Raw genomic sequence first — 25,549 nt, forward strand, 5'->3', positions numbered from 1 at the left:
ACCCTTGTAGGTCGTACCATCTCACAGGAATTTGCATTTGCCCTTACAGAAGAATAATTAATGCCAACAAATAGAATAGGGTTTCTCGCAGCTTCGCTGCTTGAACCCCTAATAGAAAAGGCTGTTGGGAAAGAGGATAGATAAGAAATTGGATATAAAGAAAGGAATAGATACCTGTAGGGTGTAGGGACACAATGCAGACACCACGATTCACTGTTCTCCCCCAGTAGGCTGTCCCTATTGGCTGTCTCATATGCCACTCCCACCCGGTATGCAGAACTTCTGGTCACATTGGTCTCCCAGTAGTGATGCCCCCTCATGGGTAACAACTCACCCAGGACAGATGGACATCTAGGGGTAAAACACACACACCACAGTTAGCATCTCATTTATCCAGAGACCTGGCAAAATGTCAGCCAAGTAAAAGCATAACATTTGCATCAAGCATTATATTACAGAGCAGCACACACATCACACAGACAGAAGATACCTGAGCAAGACAAAACTCACTCGTTAACCACATCCCCTCTCTCTGTGTATGTGTCCTGGGGGTAGTACAGGGTGGTCTGGTCCTCAGAAAGTTTCAGGACAGGGTGAGCCGAAGCCTTCAACAGGTGGAACCTAGTTCCTGGATTCAGTGTACAGAGGTCAGTGTGTGTGGCTGTGGGTGTGTGTATGTTTGTGTATGTGCGCGCGGGTCTCGCTCTCACCCCTGGTAGATATGAGAGCAGCCTCGCTCTGTTCGCTGGCTCCAGCTTTGTTGACAGCTTTGATGTAGAACAGGTAGTTCTCATTGGGATGCAGTAGTACCCTCTGTTGTCTGCCCTGAATACCGGAGATAGACCTACACACATCCATGCACCCACCACACACACACACAAGGGATAATTGCTTGACATTTTTGAATGACGACATAATAGCAGTTTGTAAATGGAAACGACGGTTACGTATGCAACCACGTTAATGTGAGCTATATGGATCACTCCAATATATTGGTATCACTGCGCGGCGGAAGGATACATCCGAGGTGAGGATTTACAGATTTACTCCCGTGTACAACTGTGTCACAGCTGGGGTCTGCCCCAATATACAGACCCCATGGCCGCGACACGTTCTCTACATCATTTTTGAGGCACCTCTAGCACCGTAGAGGTTTGGAGTGATCCATATAGCTCAAATAACTGTGGTTACATAACTAACCATCGTTATGTATCACTATATTGGATCACTCTAATATATTGGTATACCCGTACCAGATTAGTCGGTGCTAAAGGGACCTGCCCAACCAGCGCCAAAGCCCCAGCGCGGGACCGAGACGCAGAGGCTGTCAATGTGGAAGGGGAAGCAACGCCCAGGACCCAACTGCAGAGGGAGGTGCCACATTTACCCGATAGTACCTAGCAAAGGTGCAAGAGGAAGCTCGGCTGGCCGCAGCACAGATATTAGCGAGGGGCACTCCTCTCAGTAGAGCCCAGGACGCAGCCACACCTCATGCTGAATGTGCCACCACAGATCCCAGCACTGGCCTGCCAGGCAGGCGGTATGCTGTCGGAATCGTGTCGACGATCCATTGAGACAAAGAGCTGGTCTGTTGTTCTCACTGACCTTGTCCGCTCCACACAGGCAGCCAGTGCCACAGCATGCCAGAGGGAGGCCAAGACTCACCCGCCACTGCAGGGGGGAGGTCATAAGCAGACAGGATAAAAAGGGTGTTCACATGTCTGTCTGACAGAACCTTCGGGAGGAATGAAGGGTTGGGGCGGAGAGATACACTCATCCCCCCAGGGTCCATGCAGTAGCACTCAGAACTCACCAAAAGAGCATGGAGCTCACCCACCCTCTTCATAGAGAGGTGTTTCAGGGAGGCAGACTTCAACGGTTCGAAAGGCGGCTTTGCCAAAGCTGCCAAGACCACATCCAGATCCCAGCTCGACATTGAGCGGGTCATAGCTGGACGCAGGCAATGAACAAACTCCCTTCATAAACCTGGAGACCAAGGGATGGCGCCCCACTGGCCTGTCCATCCACACCGCATGGCAGAAAGTTATAGCGGCCAAATACCCTCTCAGTGTAGAGGCTGCCAAGCCCTCATCCAAGCGAGACTGCAGGTATTGGAGGACATACTGCACCCCGCATGACTCAGGCACAACCTCAATTACAAGTGCACCACGAGTAGAACAATCGCCAGCGCAACTGGTATGCCGCGGTTGTAACCAGCGCCCTTGCGCTCTGCATGGTGTTCATTACACCCTCCTGTAGTCCTAACATGGACCATTGGTGCCCTTCAGTGGCCAAGCCCACAGACTGAGGCGGTGCGGCCTCGGATGCCACAGAGTTCCCCTGACCTGAGACAGCAGTTCCGGTCTCAGGGGAAGTTGCCAAGGTGTCCCAGACAACAGGAGAAGGCTGAACCAGGGTCGTCTGGGCCAGTATGGGGCCACCGGAAGCAGACAATGCTCTGCTATTCTGGTCCTGTCCAGCACAGCCTGGATCAGGGGAAAAGGGGGGAATGCCCAATCGTGAGCCAGAGTATCCAAGCCCAGAGGCCCTGGTGGCTCCGACATGGAGTACCACAGGGGGCAATGTGCATTGTCCAGGAAGGCAAACAGGTTCACCTGCACCCTACCGAACTTGTCCCACAGGTGCTGCATCACCTGGGGATGTAGGCTCCAGTCCCAAGGTGGCAGGGCCTCCTTCGAGAGCATATCCGCTGCCACATTTAGGATGCCAGGTACATGCGCTGAGCGTAGAGACGCTAGACGTCCCTGAGCCCAGAGAAGGAGGTCCTGTGCCATAATATGGAGGCGCTGGGACCTCAGTCCACTCTGATGGTTGATGTAAGCCACGACTGTGGTGTTGTCCGTTCTCACCAGGACTTCCCTTCAGATGTGGAAGAAAAGACTACAGGGCCAGCAATATAGCTCGGAGCTGTAGTGTATTGATGTGCCTGCCACTCTAAGGGGGTAGCCAACAGCCGCTGGCCGACTTGGCCTTGGTCAGGTCCCAGGGGAATCAACAACAAGGCTGCTGTCAGCAAGCTCAACAGGCGTTGGCAGGTTAGGGCAGATACCAACCACCCCTGCCGAAAGTGGTCGAGGCAAAATAAGATCGCCTGAACCCTTCTGGTGGGCAGGCATGCTCTCATGAGAACTGAGTCCAGTTCCATGACAATGAAGGCCACTCTCTGGGTGGGCATCAGATGATTCTTCTTGTCATGTATAATAATGCAAAGCCCACCAATGTGGGTCAGGAGCCTGCCACTGTCTGACAGAACCTGGGTCCTGGTCAGAGCACAAATCAGCCAATCGTCCAGGATCAACAATCCTCGGGACGTGAGAGGTGTCAGGACAGCGTCCATGCACTTTGCGAAAGTGCGGGGTGCCAAGGAGAGGCCAAAGGGAAGAACCATGAATTCGTAAGCCCTCCCTTCGAAAGCGAATCGGAGGTACTGCCAATGACCTGGTTGAACAGGAACATGGAAGTACGCATCCATCAGGTCCAGCGTCACAAACCACTGGTCCCTGGACAAGGCCTGCAACATGTGGGCTGGGGACAGCATGTGGAACCTCAGTACCATCAAGTACCCATTGAGGTTGCAGAGGTCCAGAATCACTCGAAACCCTCCGTCTCTTATTGGGACCACAAAATAAGTGGAGTAGAACCCACCTATCGGTTCTCAAACCTGCGGATGACATCCTTGTCCAGGAGTGAGGAAATCTCTCGCCGCAGGGTTTTCTTCCACCGTGGTCCCTGAAAGATGGAGAACGGCACCAGAATTGGAGTCAGTACCCCTCGAGCACAACACCCATGGGGACTCCACACAGACCTCCCACTTTGCACTTTGAGACAGAGGCCAGGGAAGGGCGTGTCAGGGGACCTGCCGGGGCCCGCCTCTCCTCTGGCGCCCCAAGCACATGGGTCCCCCAGGCACGCCCCTATGGCGGTGACGGTTGACACCATCACACCTGTCACAAAGGGAAGCTCAGCCAAGCCAACAAGGCCACGGAACTGTTTGGCCATAATGACCATCGTTATGTTAGGAGGAAAAAGGGGGAGGCTTGCAAACTGAAGAACAACATCCAACCGTGGGATGGTGTGGAAGCATCATGGGGGTGGAAGCATCATGTTGTGGGGGTGCTCTGCTGCAGGAGGGACTGGTGCACTTCACAAAATAGATGGCATCATGAGGGAAAATGATGTGGATATATTGAAGCAACATCTCAAGACATCAGTCAGGAAGTTAAAGCTTGGTCGCAAATGGGTCTTCCATTGAACAATGAACAATGACCCAATGCATACTTCCAAAGTTGTGGCAAAAAGACTTAAGGACAACAAAGTGAAGGTATTGGAGTGGCCATCACAAAGCCCTAACCTCAACCCCATAGAAAATTTGTGGGCAGAACTGAAAAAGTCTGTGTGAGCAAGAAGGCCTACAAACCTGTCTCAGTTACACGAGCTCTGTCAGGAGAAATGGGCCAAAATTCACCCAACTTATTGTGGGAAGCTTGTGGAAGGCTACCCGAAACGTTTGACCCAAGTTAAACAATTTAAAGGCAATGCTACCAAATACTAATTGAGTGTATGTAAACTTCTGATCCACTCGGAATGTGAGGAAAGAAATAAAAGCTGAAATCAAATCATTCTCTCTACTATTATTCTGACATTTCACATTCTTAAAATAAAGTGGTGATCCTAACTGACTTAGCACAGGGGATTTTTACAATGATTAAATGTCAGGAATTGTGAAAAACTAAGTTTAAATGTATTTGGGTAAGGTATGTAAACTTTCGACTTCAACTGTTTATGTGGCTCTCAAGTCCACATCAAAGACTCTGGGGGGGTCCCGCCTTCAGTCGCGAGTTCCGCCCTGGCAGAGGCCCAGCTCTCCTGCAAGGCCTCACGGAACTCAGCAGAGATGGGGACAGATGGAGAGTCCTCACTGTCCACCAGTTGATGTCCAGTGCAGTGGCTACCCAAGTGAGTAGGCCGCTCATACCTTCTCTAGCCGCTCGGGGCGATGAAGCCCTGCTGGCGGCTTCAGATGGCCTGTCAGCCTGGTAGCTCCGCTCACATGAAGAACAGTTCCAGCATCGTCTCCCAGGAACAGCCTATCACTGGCCAACAGGGAACAGCTGTCGTTGCCATCGAAGCTATCAACCTCCTGACGCAGGGCATGCGCCCTCCGTTCAAGGTGGTCCCAGTGGTCCGTACAGGACTGGCAGCAGATGGGCTCTGCCTGAGGTGGCTCTGGCCACGCTTCCTTTTAGGGGTACTGGGCCCAGTAGAGGGATTAACAGCTCGCTGCCGCACCACTCCTGAGGGAGGGAGCTTGTCCCCAGCCTGAGCCCCAGCCTGGCCGACCCACTTGCGCATGGCCTCCAATCGCGCCAAGTGCAGGCATTCTAAGAACACCACACAAAACAGGCATCCAGTATGGTTCAAACCCAGGCAGTGCATACACGAGGTATGTCCCCCAGGGGGATGCCACCATCACCCCTGTCACAAAGGGAAGCCATAAGCTCAGCCAAGCCAACTAGGCCACGGAGCAGGGGTCTGACGCCCTGGGAGAGCTATGTCGTGACTCGCTTGGAGGAATAGGGACCCGGTGAGGGATAAATTACCCAGTACCTCTGCAAACACAGGCAGACCAAAAAACACAAAAAAACAGGTAATGGATAAGACTTATGTGTGTGTTTGTTTTACGCCAACTGTGATTTTACCTAGCAGGATTCATATCCAAGTAGAAAACAAAAAACAGCACCATATGATGGAGTAACTCCGTTAAGGAACTCCAAAGTTAATGTCTCAACGTAGTGGTAGCCCACCACCATACTCTTACATTCTGCAGGAGAAAGAACAAGAAAACCCTGTAGGGGAATTAGCAGAGAACCCGTTTAGGGTAATTATCAGAGAACAGCATGTTAAAAGCAATTCACAACACACACAAAACAAGCCAGTAGGCAAGTTGTGTAAGGTAAATAGAGTTTGTGGCAGCAAGAGCTACCAATATATTAATGGATGCACACAGAGTCATAGTGTAACAAGCTGACTAAATGTAGACATATATGTTATTCAATTATTGCACGCACACCGCTCGCGGGCGCCAACGAGCGTCTTCGTTGCCAAGGGCTAAAAAGAAGTCAGTTCTATTTGTGACGCAGATCGCACTGCAATTCCTGCCTCTCCCATCTCCTCATTGGTTTGTAGAAGCAGGTACCCACGTGCCATCTCCTCATTGGTTATACCCACATGGGTGACTGAAAGACGAACGAGGTCAGTGGCGGTAATGCACCTAATTTATGAAAGTTGCTAATCACAATATAAAGTCAAAAGAAAAAGCCTGAAAAGAAAAGAGATGACTAGAAACGATTCGGTTGACCATTTTATGTGTGGATTAATTGTCGGAATAGAGGACCTTGTGCATTTCAGGTAAAATAACAACTCAATGTTTATATCCCAAGACAAATTAGCTAGCAACAGCAAGCTATTCAAAAAGGACAAATTAGCTAGCAAGTGCAAGCTATCTAGCTAAATTGCCATACATGTTTAATGATTTTCGACCTGTCTCCAAGTTAATGTAATTTCGTTCAGAGTTGGTTTTGATATTTTAACCTGCGTGTCGTGATCGGGTTTGGTGTGGGGGGACAAAATACAATTATGCACGATGGCGCAGACGGTTTGGGTTCCGTGTAACGCTAACGAAACACAAGCACGACAAACCACGGGGGGAGGATACAGATAGGATACAGATCAACGGCGGGCAGCGAGTGGACCATTCAAGAGGAGGGGGGCCAGCTGCTACAGGGTGCAAACAACCAGCGAGTATACTTCCACGCACGATATTACACTTACCAGTGACTTACCAAGGGCACTTCAGAAAGTTTGTACCTCAAGCCATACGGACGTCCGCCGAGAAAATGAAAGCAAACGTGTTGCGGTCATGGGGTCTATATATAGGGGCGGACCCCAGCCTTGATACAAGGTGTACACGGGAGTACATCTTTAAATCCTCACCTCGGATGTATCCCTCCTCTGCGGAGTGATACCAATATATTGGAGTGATCCAAAATAGTCAAACATAACTGTCATTTAAAGAAGAGCTGTCGCATAAAAAAAAAAATCTGCAATCTATTTTACTCACCCTAGCAGAGCTGGTTAGACTGTTTTCATTGTTATCAAGAAGGTTAGTAACTGTATCTCTGTCAATGGCAAGAATTTACACCCAACAATTATTACCGAAACCTGTCTTAACAACCAGGTGTAGGTCATTCGTAAATGTATAAATTATTCTGCACTCTGGGAATCTCAAACCAGAGTGTTCTATTATTGGATTAGATTGCCAAAGTGATTTTACCCGTGGTAACTTGGAAACACCCACATCAAACCATGCTCCAAGACACAAATCTCGTTTTCAGTGGCATTTTTTTGTGTATGCTTGAAGTGATGGAGGATATTAGAGTAGTACGTTGTGTGTGTGTGTGGGGGCGGGGGGGGGGGGGTGGGGGGGGGGGGGGGGGTTGCATGCCATGTGTGTGTGGCTGTGTGAGACCCACCTCAGCCCTTCTCCCTCAAGGGCGTACTGTCTGCAGTACTCCAGGGTGTAACTCTGCGTGGGTGTTTGGTTGTCCACATTCCAACGCAACGTGGCTGAGTCCCACAGTATCGTACACCGCCCCGTATCAATCACTGGCACCGATGGGGCTGTCAACCAATTAATCAATAAATCACAAGAGAACCATGCATTGGTCCATATGACCACAGTATGACATCAGAAGACATTTCTGCTTAATCAACTAGACTCACCAGTTCTGAAGGGTAGTCTCTCACTTGGCAGGGAGCAGCCGGTATAGTTGACAGCCATCACCCACACTTTATACACCTTGTCAGGCTCCAGCTCCTCTAGAACACAGTAACTCTCCTTCACTGTCACACGGTACTCATCCGACACCGCTGGGCAGAGAACACAGAAAGAGCTGTTAGGCTGCGTTTAGACAGGCAAATTCTGATGTTTCTGGTCTTTTGACCAATCACATCAGATCTTTTCACACTAGATCTTTTTCAGACCTAACAAAAAATACACATTTGTGAAATAAACATAAAAATCGAGCTGCCTGTCTAAATGCAGCCTGTGTGTGTGTAGGCTACCTCCTTGTGGGTCCTGTCTCAATTCAGCCTGTGTGTCGGCTACCTCCTTGTAGATCTTGTCTAAATGCAGCCTGTGTGTGTGTGTGTGTGTGTGTGTGTGTGTGTGTGTGTGTGTGTGTGTGTGTGTGTGTGTGTGTGTGTGTGTGTGTGTGTGTGTGTGTGTGTGTGTGTGTGTGTGTGTGTGTGTGTGTGTGTGTGTGTGTGTGTGTGTGTGTGTGTGTGTGTGTGTGTGTGTGTGTGTGTGTGTGTGTGTGTGTGTGTGTGTGTAGGCTACCTCCGTGTGGGTCAATTCTAAATGCAGCCTGTCTGTAGGCTACCTCCTTCTAGGTCCTGTCTAAATGCAGCCTGTGTGTGTGTAGGCTTCCTCCTTTTGGGTCCTGTCTAAATGTAGCCTGTGTATGTGTCGGCTAACTCCTTGTGGCACCTGTCTGAATTCAGCCTGTGTGTGTGTGTAGGCTTCCTCCTTGTGGGTCCTGTCTAAATGCAAATTGTGTGTGTGTAGTCCACCTCCTTGTAGGTCTTGTCTAAATTCAGCCTGTCTGTGTGTGTGGCTAACTCCTTGTTGGTTCTGTCTAAGTGGAGCGTGTGTGTGTGTGTGTGTCAGGGGCGAAAATCTGAGATCAACCTTGGAGGGGACAATTACATTAAATTTTCTCAAGAGCAATTCCTGAGGGGGACACCAAAAGTAGTGCTGTAACACATAGCATACGTTGTTAAATGTATATTGAGGAACCCTAATTCCTACAACTGGATAATTGATAGGTACAGTAGTTAACTGAAGGGTTTTCCCAACTTGTTCAAATGTTTAAATCATTATAATTCTACTAATAATAATAGTTATAGCAGTGCTCCTTACCAGTCCAGTATGTATGCAGGTATTCGTACTTACAACCAGCAATATCAAGAAAGGTCAGTAGGTGACAATGGTACTGTACACTGTATGGGTGTAGTTTTCATAAATACAATGAACATGGTGTGATCACATCTAAAAGAATCTCCATTGAGAACCATCACAAAGTTGGTCTCCGTATTGAATTGACCTTTTAATTTGACTTTTTCTGATACATTTATATAGTCATTAAATATGTGCACCTGGCCTGAGTCTACAATATCTTTGCAAGAACAAAAAGCTTAAAATAAGTACAGTTCTAAAAGCAAAATAACTACTTCAATGAAAAACCCAAATAAATCAAACAAAATATCCTTCAGTGTCTCAACTCTTCAAACAGCAGCTATGGACAAGTATGTCGCACAAAGTATGCCATTTTAAATAAAATAACATGAAATAAATCATTTGTAAGTGTACTGAAAACTACTAAACAAAAGAACAACTATCAATTACACCATGGGTTCTCAAACAGGGATCCATGGACTAATTGCAAGGGGTCCGTGAAATAAAAAAGTGTAATGAATGTAGTCAGTACCACAAGGTTTCCAGTAAGTTTACATATAATATAGAGGGGGTAGAGGTCCCTGAGGACCGCTCAAAACCTTGCCTGCCTTGCCTCAAAATATGCAGGGGTTCCAGTACCCCAAAAAGGTTGAGAACCACTGCTATACACACTACTGAACAAAAGAACCGAGCATATGTTTGCGGGTTTCCTCAACAACACATCAGTTGGCACTTTCGCAATGCCCTCGCCTGTTGTCTCCGACACCCTGTATAGCCCAATAAACTCCTCGTGAGGGACACGGTCATGGTCAACACAACGCAGACAGACATTCTCCTGTTCAGCACCAGAGACATCTTGAGTACAATCAACAATTAATGAAAATTGTACAATCGGAAGAGACCTAATCTCAGCTGCAATGCCTCGAATGACTATTGGCCATGATGTTCAGAATTTCATTCTGTGCTTTTGGGCCTGTGTACATTGTGGTACGCTCTGTTAACCACTTCAGTAAAATGGGATCATCCTCTTCTGCCCTAAGTTTCAAAATCTGGTATAAATTCCCACTGTCATCCGTGTGGCCTCTAAAGGCTTGTCCCTGTCTTACTACATGCCGCACCGAACTAACAATTTTCATCAAGCAATGCCTTGCGTCATCCTGCTGTTTACCCCACGCGCTGGACATAACTGGACACTGATTGGATTTAGCTGGTGTGCTGTTACAATTACAAAGTGGCGGTGGGTTTGGCAATTTTGATGTGCTGTGAATTTTTCAATGCCTTTTCTCCAGTTCCTAAATCCTGCACTAATGAAGGCAGCATCAGCTCTTTGGACAAAAGATGGCTGGCTTGAAAACCCTTGGCTACAGTGAAAACACAACACTCCTTTTATTGATGGATTATAATGTAGCCAGGGGAAATCGCGAAACCATCTCTCTTGAAACGTCAACACTCTGTTGGCAAGAGTTTGCGGTTCTATAAATTGTGGGTGTGGCTGATATGGTTTTGTGCCATCACTGTGGTAACTGGACAATGCTGTGCCACTGTCCCCTATACTGGTGCTGCTGGCAACAAGGGTGACACTTGGTCCTGCCGTGGCTGTGACACTGTCCTCTGAAGTCTCTCTCCCTGGCTCTTTCCCTTTTACCACCCTAACTGACTCAGTCTGTCTCCTAGAAAATAAATAAGGTGTTTGCCGTACTCCTAACTACCGGTACCCAAAACTACACAATTAATCACAACAGCAATACCATTGCCGTAAACAAATCTTAGTTTAGTCACCAGTTTAAGTTGAGAGTGGGGGTATCCATGGCATTTTCCAATTATGTCCCTATTTTACAAGTCAAAAAAATTGAGAACCTTTCATAATGTTGCCAAACAAAGACTCAACAAACTTACCTGAGACTCCCTGTCTGCCAATCTGTCCCTGCATATCTGTCCCCAACTCTGCTGTCTGTGTGCCATCTGTTGCCTGCTCTGCCTAATGACATCATTGTGAAACATTTCCATTAGCATTTCACTTCTTTCTTATGAACATTTTATCAACTAGTCTTTGAGATATTAGGATACTAGAGTTCTTACTATGCGTTTTGGTGTACTGACAAATACTCTGATGTCCGTCTTCTTACTTTTTTCTGCCATTTTTCTACCTGGCTGGCTGGCTGGCCTAGCTGCACACACACACATTTACACAACACATGCTGCAACCTTTTGTAATTTAAATAGTTTGTTTCATATTGGCTGGCTTCCAACAATAGCTGAATTTGTAAAGCTAGCGAGCACCAATTCCGTTTCTGTGTGTTTGCTATAATCTTTGCTACCTGGTTAAATAAAGGTGAAATAAAATAAAATAAAAAAAAGTTCACTAGCGACAATTTATCTTTTGCAACGAGACCATTATATATATTTAAGACAATGGTAGAAGAGAGTGTAGTTCTGTTCTGTTCAGTTTGGACTTCAGTTTATTGCTAACCTTATCACAGGGACGTCGAAGCACTACAGCTGCATGCTGATCTTGGAATAAATTGACGATAGCAAAGATTCCATCTTTGACGACGCCACATAAATGGAATAGGTACTAGCTAGCTTGATAGTTAATGTTTGCTTTAGTTTGCGCGCTAGCTCTGCAAATTCCCCTAGTGTGTGAACCCTGCCAACATAAAAATAAATAAATAACATTGCTATGGACCTGCTATGGATTGACTGGATTACCTCACGTCAGTTACGTACATGTGCCTTTCGGACAGTAGATACGAACTCTCTATTACCTTGCCAGCTAAAGAACTGGCAGTGGATCAAACCATTGTGCGGCAAAGGGCGGGGGGGGTCGCAATCTTTTGAAATTTAAATGCGCTATTAAGTGTCTATAATCAGCACAAGTGCTTTCATTGCGTATTATTAATATTATTGAAATTACATAGTTATGTTTACAGTGATATATTGGGGGAGACAAATCATATTTTTCCCAAGATGGGGGGGTCGTGTCCCCCCCGTCCCCCCTGGGATTTTCGCCTATGGTGTGTGTGTGTGTGTGTGTGTGTGTGTGTGTGTGTGTGTGTGTGTGTGTGTGTGTGTGTGTGTGTGTGTGTGTGTGTGTGTGTGTGTGTGTGTGTGTGTGTGTGTGTAGGTCTAGGCTACCTCCTTGTGGGTCAATTCTAAATTCAGCCTGTGTGTAGGCTACCTCCTTGTGGGTCTTCCATACAGTAGACCTGGAAGCAGTCTATGATGTCTCCAGGGTTGACCTTCCAGTAAACAGTCACACTGGTGCTGCTGGCTGAAGCACACTCCTGAGGCTGCAGAGACGGCTTCTGAGGAACTGAGACACACAGAGAGACACACAGAGAGAGGGGGCAGATAGATATAGTTAGAGAGAAAGAGAAAGAGAAAGAGAGTGTGTTTGTTTCTGTTCGAGAGAGACCCACCTGGGATTCCCTTGCGTCGTGTGTGTGTATTGGCTGCATTGCCCTTGGCGTAATCTTCAAACACTAGTAGTCCCCGAGGACCCAGCTCCAGAGACATGGCTGACTGTAGTGCTTCTGTTAACCTTGGAGAGGCAAACAAAAATTATGAGAGTGTTTGTGTGTATGTGGCAACGTTCATCGAAACAATTCTAATAAATGCAACAGTTGGACAGTGGATGAAGATACTCAAAACTTTTAGCATTTTTATATTCCATTAGATATTGACTGAATTATAGCACATACAACGTTTTACTGGGACAGGGATTTTGTCGGGATTTCAAGTATTCAATTTTTCAAATGTCACCTTTTTTTATTAGAATGCACTCATACAGTATATATATTTTCTTATTGTATCAGGTATTTATAAAAAAAATGGTGTTAAATTAAAGAAAATGTGCCTCATTTGCATAAATCCACTGGATATACATATATGAATAAATTAACATAACGGGGTGTAACAGGACTGCAACCACTAAACACTTACTCTGTCTACCCTACCTACCTGCACTCACCTGCGCTGTCTAGACTGCCTCATGAATTACTGTTATTAAATGTTATTGGTCACATACACATGGTTAGCAGATGTTAATGTTAGTGCAACAAAATGCATGTGCTTCTAGTTCCAACAGTGCAGTAACAAGTGTGTCAATAGCAGGATACCCTCAGATAATAGCAGGATACCCTCAGACACTGAGTATACCAAACATTAGGAACACCTTCCTAATATAGAGCTGCAATCCCCCTCCCTTTGCCTTCAGAACAGCCTCAATTCGCCGGGGCAGGGACTCTACAAGGTGTCGAAAGCGTTCCACAGGGAGGCTGGCCCATGTTGACTCCAATGCTTCCCACAGTTGTGTTAAGTTGGTTGGATATCCTTTGGTTGGGGGACCATTCTTGATACACACATGAAACTGTTGAGCGTGAAAAACCAAGCAGTGTTGCAGTTCTTGACACAAACCGGTGCGCCTGGCACCTACTACCATACCCCGTTCAAAGGCACTTAAATATTTTGTATTGCCCATTCACCCTCTGAATGGCATACACAATCCAATTGTCAAGGCTTAAAAATCCTTCTTAAACCTCATACTCTTCATTTACACTGATTGAAGTGGATTTAACAAGTGACATCAATAAGGGATCATAGCTTTCAACTGGTCAGTCTATGTCATTAAAAGAGCAGGAGTTCTTAATGTTTTGTATACTCAGTGTACATTACACCTATCTAAACATACATGTTTGGGAGATCAAACGTATCACTATAATCCAAGTGTTCATTTTAATTTCTTTCGTTTCAGCGTATCCAATTTGTAAAAATGTCAACTGTATTAATAACACCCATCAAAATAAAGTTGTCTTTCGTCTCTTTCTTGTTATGTAAGTGTCGAGACGGTGTGTTAAATCCCCAACGAAACTTTAGCATTCTTATAGATTCTACGGAAAGACAACGTATTACATTGAGCACATTTCAGCCATTACCGGGGTGATTGACAGGTTATTACAAACATGTCCTCTGTCGTAACAGTAACGCGAAAATAAGACGGGCACAAGTGAGAGTTTGAAAGATTCGCAGGAGTAAAATGAAAGAAATCAATCCAGAGAGATTTAAGTGGACAAGTGGATTTTGCACCCCTCAAACACAGGAAATAGATGGCTGCCAAAGGCCTCAAGTGGGCAGGGCATGCACATTGCTACTGTGTGTGTGAGACCCATTGCCAGAGACATACAGGTAACTGCCAAAATAAAGGAAACACAAACATAAAGTCATCTTAATAGGGCGTTGAACAGCTTCAATGCGTCTTAGCATAGATTCTACAAGTGTCTGGAACTCTATTGGATGCGACACCATTTTGTTGATGTTTTGTTGATGGTGGTTGAAAACGCTGTCTCAGGCGACACTCCAGAATCTCCCATAAGTGTTCAATTGGGTTGAGATTTGGTGACTGAGACACACACACACACTCCCTTTAAACCCTGTACACTCCTTTGCGACCTCTTTTTCAAAGTCACTGAGATCTCTTCTTGTAGTCATGGTAGCCAAAATGATGGGAAACTGGGCATTTCTATACATGACCCTTAGCATGATGAGATGTTAATTACTTAATTAACTCCAGAACCACACCTGTGTGGAAGCACCTGCTTTCAATATTCTTTGTGTCCCTCATTTACTCAAGTGTTTCGTTTATTTTCGCGGTTACCTGTACCTGCCTGCAACACTTAATGTTAGCTTAGAAACAAAACCTCACAGTCATATGGTATCAATAGAACCAGCTGGTTGGAATGTTAAATCAATCAACATGGTCACCAGGGATGGGGTCAATTCCGTTTAAAATCCAGTCAATTCAGAATGTAAACCAAATTCCAATTCCACATTTTCCTCATTGAAAATAATTGAAGAGTATTGGAATTTCAGTGTACTTCCTGAATTGAAATGGAATTGACTCCAACCCTGGTGTTCACTACACTCTGAATATGACCAACCCCACCAGTCAACAAAATGACGACACACACCTGAACAAGAATTTTGTCCTTTGCTCAGTATAACCATGCTAGTATAGCTTACATCCAATATTGTGAGTACAGCTGACACGGTGCAGTTACCTCATATAGATGTCTTTGGATGTCTGTGGATAAGAGGTTTCATTAGGTACATACAATGATAACCTACAATAATAACTGCAAGGTTTCCATCCAACTGCTTCCACCAATTCAACCTAGTTCTCAATGGGCCTGAAACTTCAAGCCCGGCCCGACCCATGCCCGATGAGCTGAAGCCCGAGACCCAGTCCGACATCACAAAAATGTAATGAGCCCGAACTCGAAAAAAAGGTTTCTAGAAAACAGCCCAACCTTTTCATAGACCATTTTGCGAAAGTTATTTTGTGAAAGTTAACCAGTAGGCTATTCATTTACCCTGGTGTTGACAACAATGCAGGCAGAGACGGCACCAAGCGGAGTGAGGGAAAAGGCCTTGCCTTGTCTAAGTAAAGTGAGGAGAGGGAGAAAACCCAACTTGAATATAATTAACAACTATTATATGTGGACTCAAAGTGTGTAAAACATCAAAATATACAGTATCTTCATAAATTAGACAGATGCTACTTCTGTTGCCTGTTTTTAAGGGTTTGTTTGATTCCGTGAGCTCCAACGGTCTCATGCCGCCTAAATAAGTACAAGTCGGTCAGTCATGCCTTTAAATACAGCTTTTTATTTTGAAAATAATAAATGAAATGTTATAATTAAGTTATGGCCTAAGTATTGAGACAACAGAAGAGAACACAACAGAAGAACAAGTCAATAACATACAAAATGGAGTCTTGAATAATTAAAGTATGAATACATGTTCTGGATATTGTTAGCTATAGACCTATGGCCTAAATATTAAGACAACAGAAGAACATGTCTTTGTTCTCCTCAGGTCGATGGTCTAGCCTGCCACGCTGAATATCCTTTCGCTGCTGGTGGCCGGGACGCAAAGCACCCGTCTCGTTAACTTGGCTAGCAGTGGATACGTTGTGCTGTTGGACTTTCACCAGCCCAACATCTCTCTGTCATCCGTCATCACAGGTCACTTCACGGTGTATTTTGTCACCTCATCATCCTCTTCTTCATTCTCTGCTGTGTGTGACATTTTCCCACTCTCAAAAGTCAAGCTCTGCTCTCTTGGCGGGGGGTGGCACTGAAGTCATCCTCTGTGGCCTGTGGAAGTGTGCTCATATGATCACATCTTGCCTGTCTTGGGGGGGAAGCATCCTCAGCTGGTTAAACTTGGGCCAGAGAAACGTTGCCACCTTGTGTAGATCTTTGATGTCCACCTTCCTCTCCAACCATTCACTGTGTCGTAGTCACACTGCAGCTTGCTGTTGTGAGTCTTGTGCATTGAGCTGGCAGTGATGCTTTAGTCTCTCTGACCATAGACGGGTTGGCTGACAACATCGTGAAAACGGTACATGCTCTTCAAAAGGGGCAGAAGGCCATGTGTTGTTATGGTTCCGGATGGCCAGATAGCTAGCAACAATGACAAGGAAGGAATGACAAGGAATATGGTGAATCGTAAGTGACTTGTTCCAGCTCATTTGATCTTGTTCTTGTTTGAGGTGTTTTGCTAATATGGCTCAAATCTAACCAACAACTGTAATGATGTATTTGAGAAACAACTTCTCATTGTTCTACTTTATTTACGTTTTCAGTAACCATTGGAAGCAAAATATAGTTTACATGTTATCAACAATGTAAGCCAACCCTGTCTGTTTAGCCCCATAGTTGTGCATGCATCGGTTTTGTTGCTACCAACTCGTCTATAGGCACACAAGATTCAGTGTTGGGTATTTGTCCCCCTCCAGTTCCTTCTGTGCGTTGTAAAATGGCTTGAGGAACTCCAGGAGAAACTGCAGGTCATCAGCTGCGATTTTCTCCACGGGCCTCCAGATTTTCGTGCGCTTCGTTGTACAAGTCCTGGACAGAGTGCAAGTCAGGTAGACTGTGCTAAATCTTGTGTCCCCCATCTGAAGCAGGGTCTTCGAGAGTTGGGTAGCCAGTCCAGACTTCTTGACATATGTCGTGGCAGAATCAGATTTAGCTAAGTAACAGATAGATAAGATGTTTTATTTTCATCATATGCTTGTGAGATACTTAACATTAAAACCTTTCCCTTTGTCTATAGGGTTGGTAGTTGCAGTTATCACTTCTCAGCTAGGGCTTAGTCACATTGGGGCGCAGAGAGGGGAGAGGTCAGATTGTCTTCATATGTCAATGTAACTATTCCTAAACCATGGGAAGGGATGGTGTTATTAATGGGGAACCATTGTCACTATCTCATACAATGTCTGTACGCTAGTCACTCCCTACTTTTCTCATAGGGGGAAGGAATTTGGCCGTGTTTGGAACCATTGTATGTCCCCTCTGAGGTTGCCCTTATCTTGATCTAGTATTTGACCTAAGGGGCTCACTGTCTGATTTTGAGTTTATCCAGGTTTGGGAGTATCTAGAAATGACAATTGATATATGCCATTGGATGAGGTAATGTTTTGGTAGACAGTGAAGTATCAAGCATGAGATTTAAACCTGGTCTTGGGAGATCAAACTGAACGATGATTTATAGCTGATGCTGTCTAGCGATAGGATACTCTTCTTTCGGGTAAAGGATTCTTTGTAAGTTGAGAGGGGTGTACCTTGGCTATAAATGAAACTAAGAATTGTTTTGTAAGCACTCTCAGAGAATTCATTTATAGACACTGAATTGATCTGAGAGTCATTAAAGGGCTTTGGTGAAGCTTGTATATATATATTAAAGATGGAATATATAATTAGTACTCTGACTTGTGTGTGGTTGGCTCTCTCTCTTTATTGAGTAATACAGGAAATTTCCACAACACATACCTGATAGAGGCATGATTAACACATCATAAACTTTCAAAACCGGTACATGGCAAAATAAGATTGCCCACATAGTAAGGCTCTATGATATTAATTATATTCCTAAATACATTGTTGGTATGACATGGTTGAACAAAATAATTAGGATAACATGTCATAATTATTTTTAAATTTTTACTTATATCATATAGCCTACCTGACCAGGATCTTTGCTGCGGTGACGGTTTCAGCGAGACCATGACGTAGCACCATGTTTAGAATGTGGTACTGACAGTCCAGCCTCTGATACGGCCGAAGGGCAAGAACGATGTTGGAGCCCTGGTCAGTCACCCAAAGAATTCTGCTCAGTGACATAGCGTCAAGGCCAAACGTTGTCATGAGCAGCTTCACCAACGCTCGCCTTATATTCTCCTCAGTTTTTGAGTCTTCAGCTGGACACACAGCCGTGGTCAAGTTTCTTTCAATTAACTGGAACTCTTCAGTTATGAAATGACTTATTGTTGTCAGATAACTAAGCTTCCGATAGTCGTCCCCGCTGTGCCCTCTTTCAGGATATCCTTTACCTTATCTGTAAGTTCTTCTCTTTTGTCCTCTGCCATGCTCTTGCACCTGGCAGAGACGGTATTGTGGCTGAGTAGAACAAACTCTCCCATAAGTGGCTCCCACATATGTAAGCTCCTGGCGTCTTTGAAACGAAAACTGAAAAATGTATCAGTCACTGCCTGTTTTGTCTTCTTCAGAGTTACCATTTTGTTGACAAAGCTGACAATAAAGCTTGGCCTGAGTAGGCTGTCGCGCCACGGCATTGTGCAAAATGGCGCTGCAGGGAAGAAGTACCTGTCGTCTTGCTGTCATAACGTAGAACAGCCTCACATCCTTTGCAATTGACATGGCCACTTGATTCTTCCGTTGTTTCAACAACCAAGTCGAATGATATCCACACATCTGATTGGCATCCAATTCGCTGTAACACGCGTTGTAACGGTTTAACAGAGTTGTTGTAACTGATGTATCCTATGTTCAGACCCTACCGTATTGGTCGGTCACAGGTGTGTGAATGTGTCATGTGAAAGAAGTATGGCAGGGAAGGCACAATTAGCAAATAGGGAATGTTTTTTGCAGTCTCCGCAAATGAGGGATTTCGATAACATGACTTTTCAGTCAGAGAAACAACATGTAAGAAACAAGTTAATAGCTGTTATTAGATAGCAGGTTCAGTACCCCGGACAGCGCAATACACACTGGAGCCTGTACCTGTACCTGCAGCTGACAGGGAGGAGGAAAGAGAGACAAGGTGCGCCAGTCACAAAGGCACGCGCAGTAAAAAACATTTTTTACACGTCGCGGAAAGTTAGAACCCGACCTGGCCCAAATCAATTCTTGAAAACACATGGCCGGACCGAACCTGTCGGGCCCGGGCTGAAATTGAGAACTCTAATCCAACCCTCTGAGAACTGATTATCTTAACGAAGGATGCATTTGTCAGTAGTTTCAAGTTTCTATGTCACATACACAAGTACAGTGAAATGCCTTTCGCGCAAAGCTCTAACGCCAACAATGCAGTAATCAATAACAATGTATACTAAAAATAACAGGGTAGAACAAAAACACATGAGATACAAAAATCTCAAAAAAGGGGGGAAAAAAATAAGTAAGTAAGCACAATATATACAGGGTCACTTCCAGTACCATATTTACAGTGTGCAGGGATACTGGATCGATAGAGGTACAGTAGATACAGTATGTATAAGGGTAAGGTGACTAGGCATCAGGATATAAGATAAACAGAGTAGCAGCAGCCTATATGATGATTGTATGTGAGTGGGTGTGTGTAGAGTCAGTATTAATGTATGTGCATATAATGTGTGTGTGAGCAAGTTATGAAGTGGTGTTTTTGCGTGTGTTAGATTATCAGTGTGCGTAGTGTGTAGGGCCCTGTGAGTGTGCATAGAGAAATAAAATACAAAGATTAACTCAGACAGTCTGTGTAGCCATTTTGTTAGCTATTGAGTTAGCCTTTTAGCAGTCTAATTAGCACTACACAGTATTGTGTGTGTGTGTGTGTGTGTGTGTGTGTGTGTGTGTGTGTGTGTGTGTGTGTGTGTGTGTGTGTGTGTGTGTGTGTGTGTGTGTGTGTGTGTGTGTGTGTGTGTGTGTGTGTGTGTGTGTGTGTGTGTGTGTGTGTGTGTCTCACCTGTGTGTCTGGGTCTATCTCTGCCTCTCTAGCGGTGGTGTCCAGTGTGACCTTGGTCTGGTCTATACTCTCCTGGAAGGAGACGATCTGGTCGTAAAGCTGCTCCAGCTTTGCCTTCTTTTCCTCCTCCATGCTCAGAGACATGGTGTTGTACTGCTCCATCACCAGAGCCATCATCTCCTCATTCTGAGCCTCCATCACCTCCTCACTGTCCCTGCAATGATCCTGGGAACATAGAGATCAGGAGGTACAGGGGACAGGGAGAGGTACAGGGGAAAGAGAGAGAGACATGGGACAGAGTGACACAGAGAGGAACATGAAGTCTAAACTGGTCCATTGGAAGAGAAACTGAACGAGAAGGGTTAGGCCAGAAAAAAATCTGCAGGGAAGTTTTGTGGTAACACTTTGCATTAGAACATGCATTATTCTACGCATTTAATAACACACAAGTAGACAGTTACTTCAGTTTGAGAAGATAACAAATTCTCTCTTTCCTCCTACCTCTACAGTGTTGTATCCCAGCTCTAGTTCTGACACCAGATCCTCAATGTTCTCTGATCTCTCCTGCAGTTCTGAGATCCACTCACTCAGCCTCTCCTGGAATACGAACAGAGCACAGAAACACATTGAATGAAAACTTGAACTAGGAATATACAATACAGGCTACTGTAAGGATGGGCTGTTTTAGATGCAGTGAACACAATAAAAGTGCTGGTTTTGCTCTTCTGTAAAATAAATATAAATAATTCAGTCTCTCCCCTTTGTCGCTCAACTCTCCATATGTAAGGACTGTGTAAGTGTACTTGGGACACAAAACAATAGATGCTGGTTCAAGCCCCTGCTGAGATGGCGCCAAGGTGGCACCGATAGAGATGGCAGCTTCGCTTCTAGTCCTTAGGAAACTGTGCAGTATTTAGATTTTTGATGTATTATTTATTACATCGTTAGCCCAGAAAACCTTAACTGTTATTACATAAAACCGGGAAGAACTATTGGATATCAGAGAGACGTCAACTTACCAGCACAACCAGCACTACGATCAGGAATACGACTTTCCCGAAACGGATCCTTTGTCTGCACCTCCCAGGGCATTTGAACTGATTCCAGAGGCCGACCCAAAACAACGCCACCGGAGGAGAGGGTGCCGGAGCGGTCTTCTAGTGAGGCTTCGGATGCGCACACACCACCCACCGCTCCAGAGTATATTACTCACAAATGTCCAGTCCCTAGTTAACAAAGTCGATGAAATACGGGCAAGAGTTTCTTTCCAAAGAGATATCCATGATTGTAACATACTATGTTTCACGGAAACATGGCTAGCTGGGGACATGCTGTCGGAGTCCATACAGCCAACGGGATTTTCAGTGCTGACAGGAATAAACATCTCTCCGGTAAAAAGAAGGGCAGGGGTGTATGCTTCATGATGAACGACTCATGGTGTAATTGTAGCAACATACAGAAACTGAAGTCCTTTTGTTCAACTGACATAGAATTCCTCAATCAAATGCCAACCGTATTATCTCCCAAGAGAACTCTTCTCGGTTATCGTCACAGCCGTGTATATCCCCCAGCAAGCGGATACCAAGACGGCCATCAAGGAACTTTACTGGACTTTATTCAAACTGCAAACCATATATCCTGAGGCTGCATTTATTGTAGTTGGGGATTTTAACAAAGCTAATTTGAGAACAAGGCTACCTAAATTCTATCAGAATATCAATTGTGGTACACGAGCGAGTAACACGCTTGACCATTGCTACTCTAACTTCCGCAATGCTTACAAGGCCCTCTCCCACCCTCCTTTTGGCAAATATGAGCATGACTCCAGCTTGTTGCTCCCCTCCTATCGGCAGAAACTAAAACAGGAAGTGCACGTACTTAGGTCTATCCAACACTGGTCTGACCAATCGGATTCCACGCTTCAAGATTGCTTCGTTCACGTGTAATGGAATATTTTCCGGGTAGCCTCAGATAATGACATTGACGTTTATGCTGACTCGGTGAGCGAGTTTATAAGGAAGTGTATAGGAGATGTTGTACCCACTGTGACTATTAAAACCTTCCCTAAACCAGAAACCGTGGCTTGATTGCAGCATTCACGTAAAGCTGAAAGCACATACCACCGCATTTAATCATGGCAAGGGAAATATGACCGAATACAAACAGTGTAGTTATTCCCTCCGGAAGGCAATCAAACAACCAAAGTGTCAGTATAGAGACAAAGTAGAGTCGCAATTCAACGGCTCAAACACATATGTGGCAGGGTCTACAGACAATCACAGATTACAAAAAGAAAACCAGCCCTGTCGCGGACATCGACATAGCGGCCCGTTACCAAAGACTGTGGGTTCTCCTTCTCCGTGGCCGACGTGAGTAAAACATTTAAATGTGTTATCCCTCGCAGGGGTGCCAGCCCAGACAGCATCCCTAGCTGTGTTCTCAGAGCATGCACAGACCAGCTGACTGGTGTGTTTCGGGACATATTCAATCAATCACAACCCCAGTCTGCTGTCCCCACATGCTTCAAGATGGCCACCATTGTTCCAGTTCCCAAGAAAGCTAAGGTAACTGAACTAAATGACTATCGCCCTGAAGCACTCACATCTGTCATGAAGTGCTCTGAGAGACTAGTCAAGGATCATATCACCTCCACCCTACCTGTCACCCTAGACCCACTTCAATTTGCTTACCGCCCCAATAGGTCCACAGACGATGCAATCGCCATCACACTGCACACTGCCCTATCCCATCTGGACAAGAGGAATACCTATGTAAGAATGCTGTTCATTGACTACAGCTCAGCATTCAACACCATAGTACCCTCCAAACTGATCATTAAGCTTGAGACCCTGGGTCTCGACCTTGCCCTATGCAACTGGGTCCTGGACTTCCCGACGGGCTGCCCTCACGTGGTGAAGGTAGGAAACAACATCTCCACACCGCTGGTCCTCAACACTGGGTCCCCACGAGGGTGCGTTCCCAGCCCCCTCCTGTACTCCGTTCCCACACGACTGCGTGGCCATGCACACAAGTTTGCAGACGACACAACAGTGGTAGTCTTGATTACCAACACCAACGAGACAGCCTACAGGGAGGAGGTGAGGGCCCTCGGAGTGTGGTGTCAGGAAAATAACCTTTCACTCAATATCAGCAAAAAAAAGAGATGATCGTGGACTTCAGGAAACAGCAAAGAGAGCACCCCCCTATCCACATCGACAGGGCAGCAGTGGAGAAGGTGGAAAGTTTTAAGTTCCTCAGTGTTCATATCACCGAAAAAATGAAATGATCCACGCACACAGATAGTGTGGTGAAGAAGGTGCAACAGTGCCTCTTCAACCTCAGGAGGCCGAAAAATGTGGCTTGTCTCTGAAAACACTCAGTAACCTTTACAGGTGCACAATTAAGAGCATCCTGTTGGGCTGTATCATCGCCTGATGTGGCAACTGCACCGCCCACAACCGCAAGGCTCTCCAGAGGGTGGTGCGGTCTGCACAACGCATCACCGGGGGCAAACTACCTGCCCGCCAGGACACCTACAACACCCGATGTCACAGGAAGGCAAAAAAGATAATCAAGGACAATAACCACCCGAGCAACTGCCTGTTCACCTCGCTAACATCCAGAAGGCGAGGTTAGTACAGGTGCATCAAAGCTGGGACCGAGAGACTGAAAAACAACTTCTATCTCAAGGCCATCAGACTGTTAAACAGCCATCACTAGCACATTTGAGGCTGATGCCTATAGGCATAGACTAGGAATCACTGGCCACTTTAAGAAATGGAACACCAGTTACTTTCATAATGTTTACATACACGGCCAGTCAAAAGTTTTAGAACACCTACTCATTCCAGGGTTTTTCTTTATTTTTACTATTTTCTACATTGTAGAATAATAGTGAAGACATTAACACTTTGAAATAACACATATGGAAGCATGTAGTAACCAAAGTGTTAAACAAATGTAAATATATTTGTGATTCTTCAAATAGCCACCTGTTGCCTTGATGACTGCTTTGCACACTCTTGGCATTCTCTCAACCATCTTCACCTGGAATACTTTTCCAACAGTCTTGAAGGAGTTCCCACATATGCTGAGCACCTGTTGGCTTCTTTTCCTTCACTCTGCAATCCGACTCATCCCAAACCATCTCAATTGGGTTGTGGTCGGGTGATTGTGGAGGCCAGGTCATCTGATGCAGCACTCCATCACTCTCATTCTTGGTAAAATAGCCCTTACATAGCCTGGAGGTGTGTTGAGTCATTGTCCTGTTGAAAAACAAATGATAGTCCCACTAAGCCCAAACCAGATGGGATGGCGTATCGCTGCAGAATGATGTGGTAGCCATGCTGGTTAATTCATTCCTACGTACATTTGTGTGTATTGGGTATATGTTGTGTAATCTGTTAGATATTACTTGTTAGATATTACTGCACTGTCTGAGCTAGAAAAACAAGCATTTCGCTATATCTGCAAATAACGTGTCAAATTTGATCAAATTTGATTTTATTTGAGAAGGAGAGGGGGGGCAATCAGTGGCGGTGGCGCTGAATTCTCCTCAAAGTGGGCAAAGAAGGTGTTTAGTTTGTCTAGAAGCAATACGCCGATGTCCGTGACGTGGCTGGGTTTTTTTTTGTTGTCCGTAATTGCCTGAGCCTCTTGCCTGAGCCGTTGAATTGCAACTCCGCTTTGTCCCTATACTGACATTTCGCTTGTTTGATTGCCTTGCGGAGGGAATAACTACACTGTTTATATTAGGCCATATTCCCAGTACTCTTTCCATGGTTAAATCTGGTGGTTCCCGCTTTCAGTTTTGCACGAATGCCGCCCTCCATCCACGGTTTTTGGTTAGGGTAGGTTTTAATAGTCACAGTGGGTACAACATCTCCAATGCATTTCCTTATAAACTCACTCACGAGTCAGCGTATAGATCGATGTTATTCTCTGAGGCTGCCCGGAACATTGCCCGGTCCGCGTGATCAAAACAATCTTGAAGGGTGATTCCGATTGGTCAGACCAGCGTTGAATGGTTCTAGTCACGGGTACATCCTGTTTGAGTTTCTGCCTATAGGACGGTAGGAGCAAGATGAAGTCGTGGTCAGATTTGCCAAAGGGAGGGCGAGGGAGGGCCTTGTACGCATTGTGGAAGTTTGAGTAGAAGTGGTCAAGTGTATTGCCCGTGCGAGTGCTGCAATCAATATGCTGATAGAATTTAGGCTGCCTGGTTCTCAAATTTGCTTTGTTAAAATCCTCAGCTACAATAAATGCAGACTCAGGATATATATCCAGTGAAGTTCCTTGAGGGCCGTCGTGGTACCTGCTTGAGGGGGTATATACACAGCTGTGACGATAACTGACGAGAATTCTCTTGGGAGATAATATGTTCGGCATTTGGTTGTAAGGAATTCTAGGTCAGGTGAACAGAAGGACTTGAGTTTCTGTATGTTGTTATGGTTACAACATGAGTTTTTAATCATGAAGCATACAACC

The 25,549-nt window shown here is 45.4% G+C and overlaps 1 protein-coding gene across 2 annotated transcripts in view; it reads right to left on the reverse strand.

The window, feature by feature from the left end:
* Window positions 1-25,549, reverse strand: part of cmya5 (cardiomyopathy associated 5) — a 78,319-nt gene that overhangs the window by 13,026 nt on the left and 39,744 nt on the right. The window contains exons 3-12 of one of the 2 annotated variants that reach the window (XM_055920598.1): window positions 20,564-20,659; window positions 20,063-20,287; window positions 15,094-15,116; window positions 12,457-12,578; window positions 12,216-12,350; window positions 7,804-7,950; window positions 7,554-7,701; window positions 711-844; window positions 511-628; window positions 175-351 (exon numbers count right to left, since the gene is read on the reverse strand). In XM_055920598.1, the coding sequence (XP_055776573.1) occupies window positions 175-351; window positions 511-628; window positions 711-844; window positions 7,554-7,701; window positions 7,804-7,950; window positions 12,216-12,350; window positions 12,457-12,578; window positions 15,094-15,116; window positions 20,063-20,287; window positions 20,564-20,659 (1,325 nt within the window). Of the gene's footprint in view, window positions 1-174; window positions 352-510; window positions 629-710; window positions 845-7,553; window positions 7,702-7,803; window positions 7,951-12,215; window positions 12,351-12,456; window positions 12,579-15,093; window positions 15,117-20,062; window positions 20,288-20,563; window positions 20,660-25,549 lie in introns of those variants that run through there. The other variant, XR_008759216.1, reaches the window with a different exon arrangement.

This window comes from Salvelinus fontinalis, chromosome 4 (assembly GCF_029448725.1).
Source record: "Salvelinus fontinalis isolate EN_2023a chromosome 4, ASM2944872v1, whole genome shotgun sequence".
NCBI lineage: Eukaryota > Metazoa > Chordata > Actinopteri > Salmoniformes > Salmonidae > Salvelinus > Salvelinus fontinalis.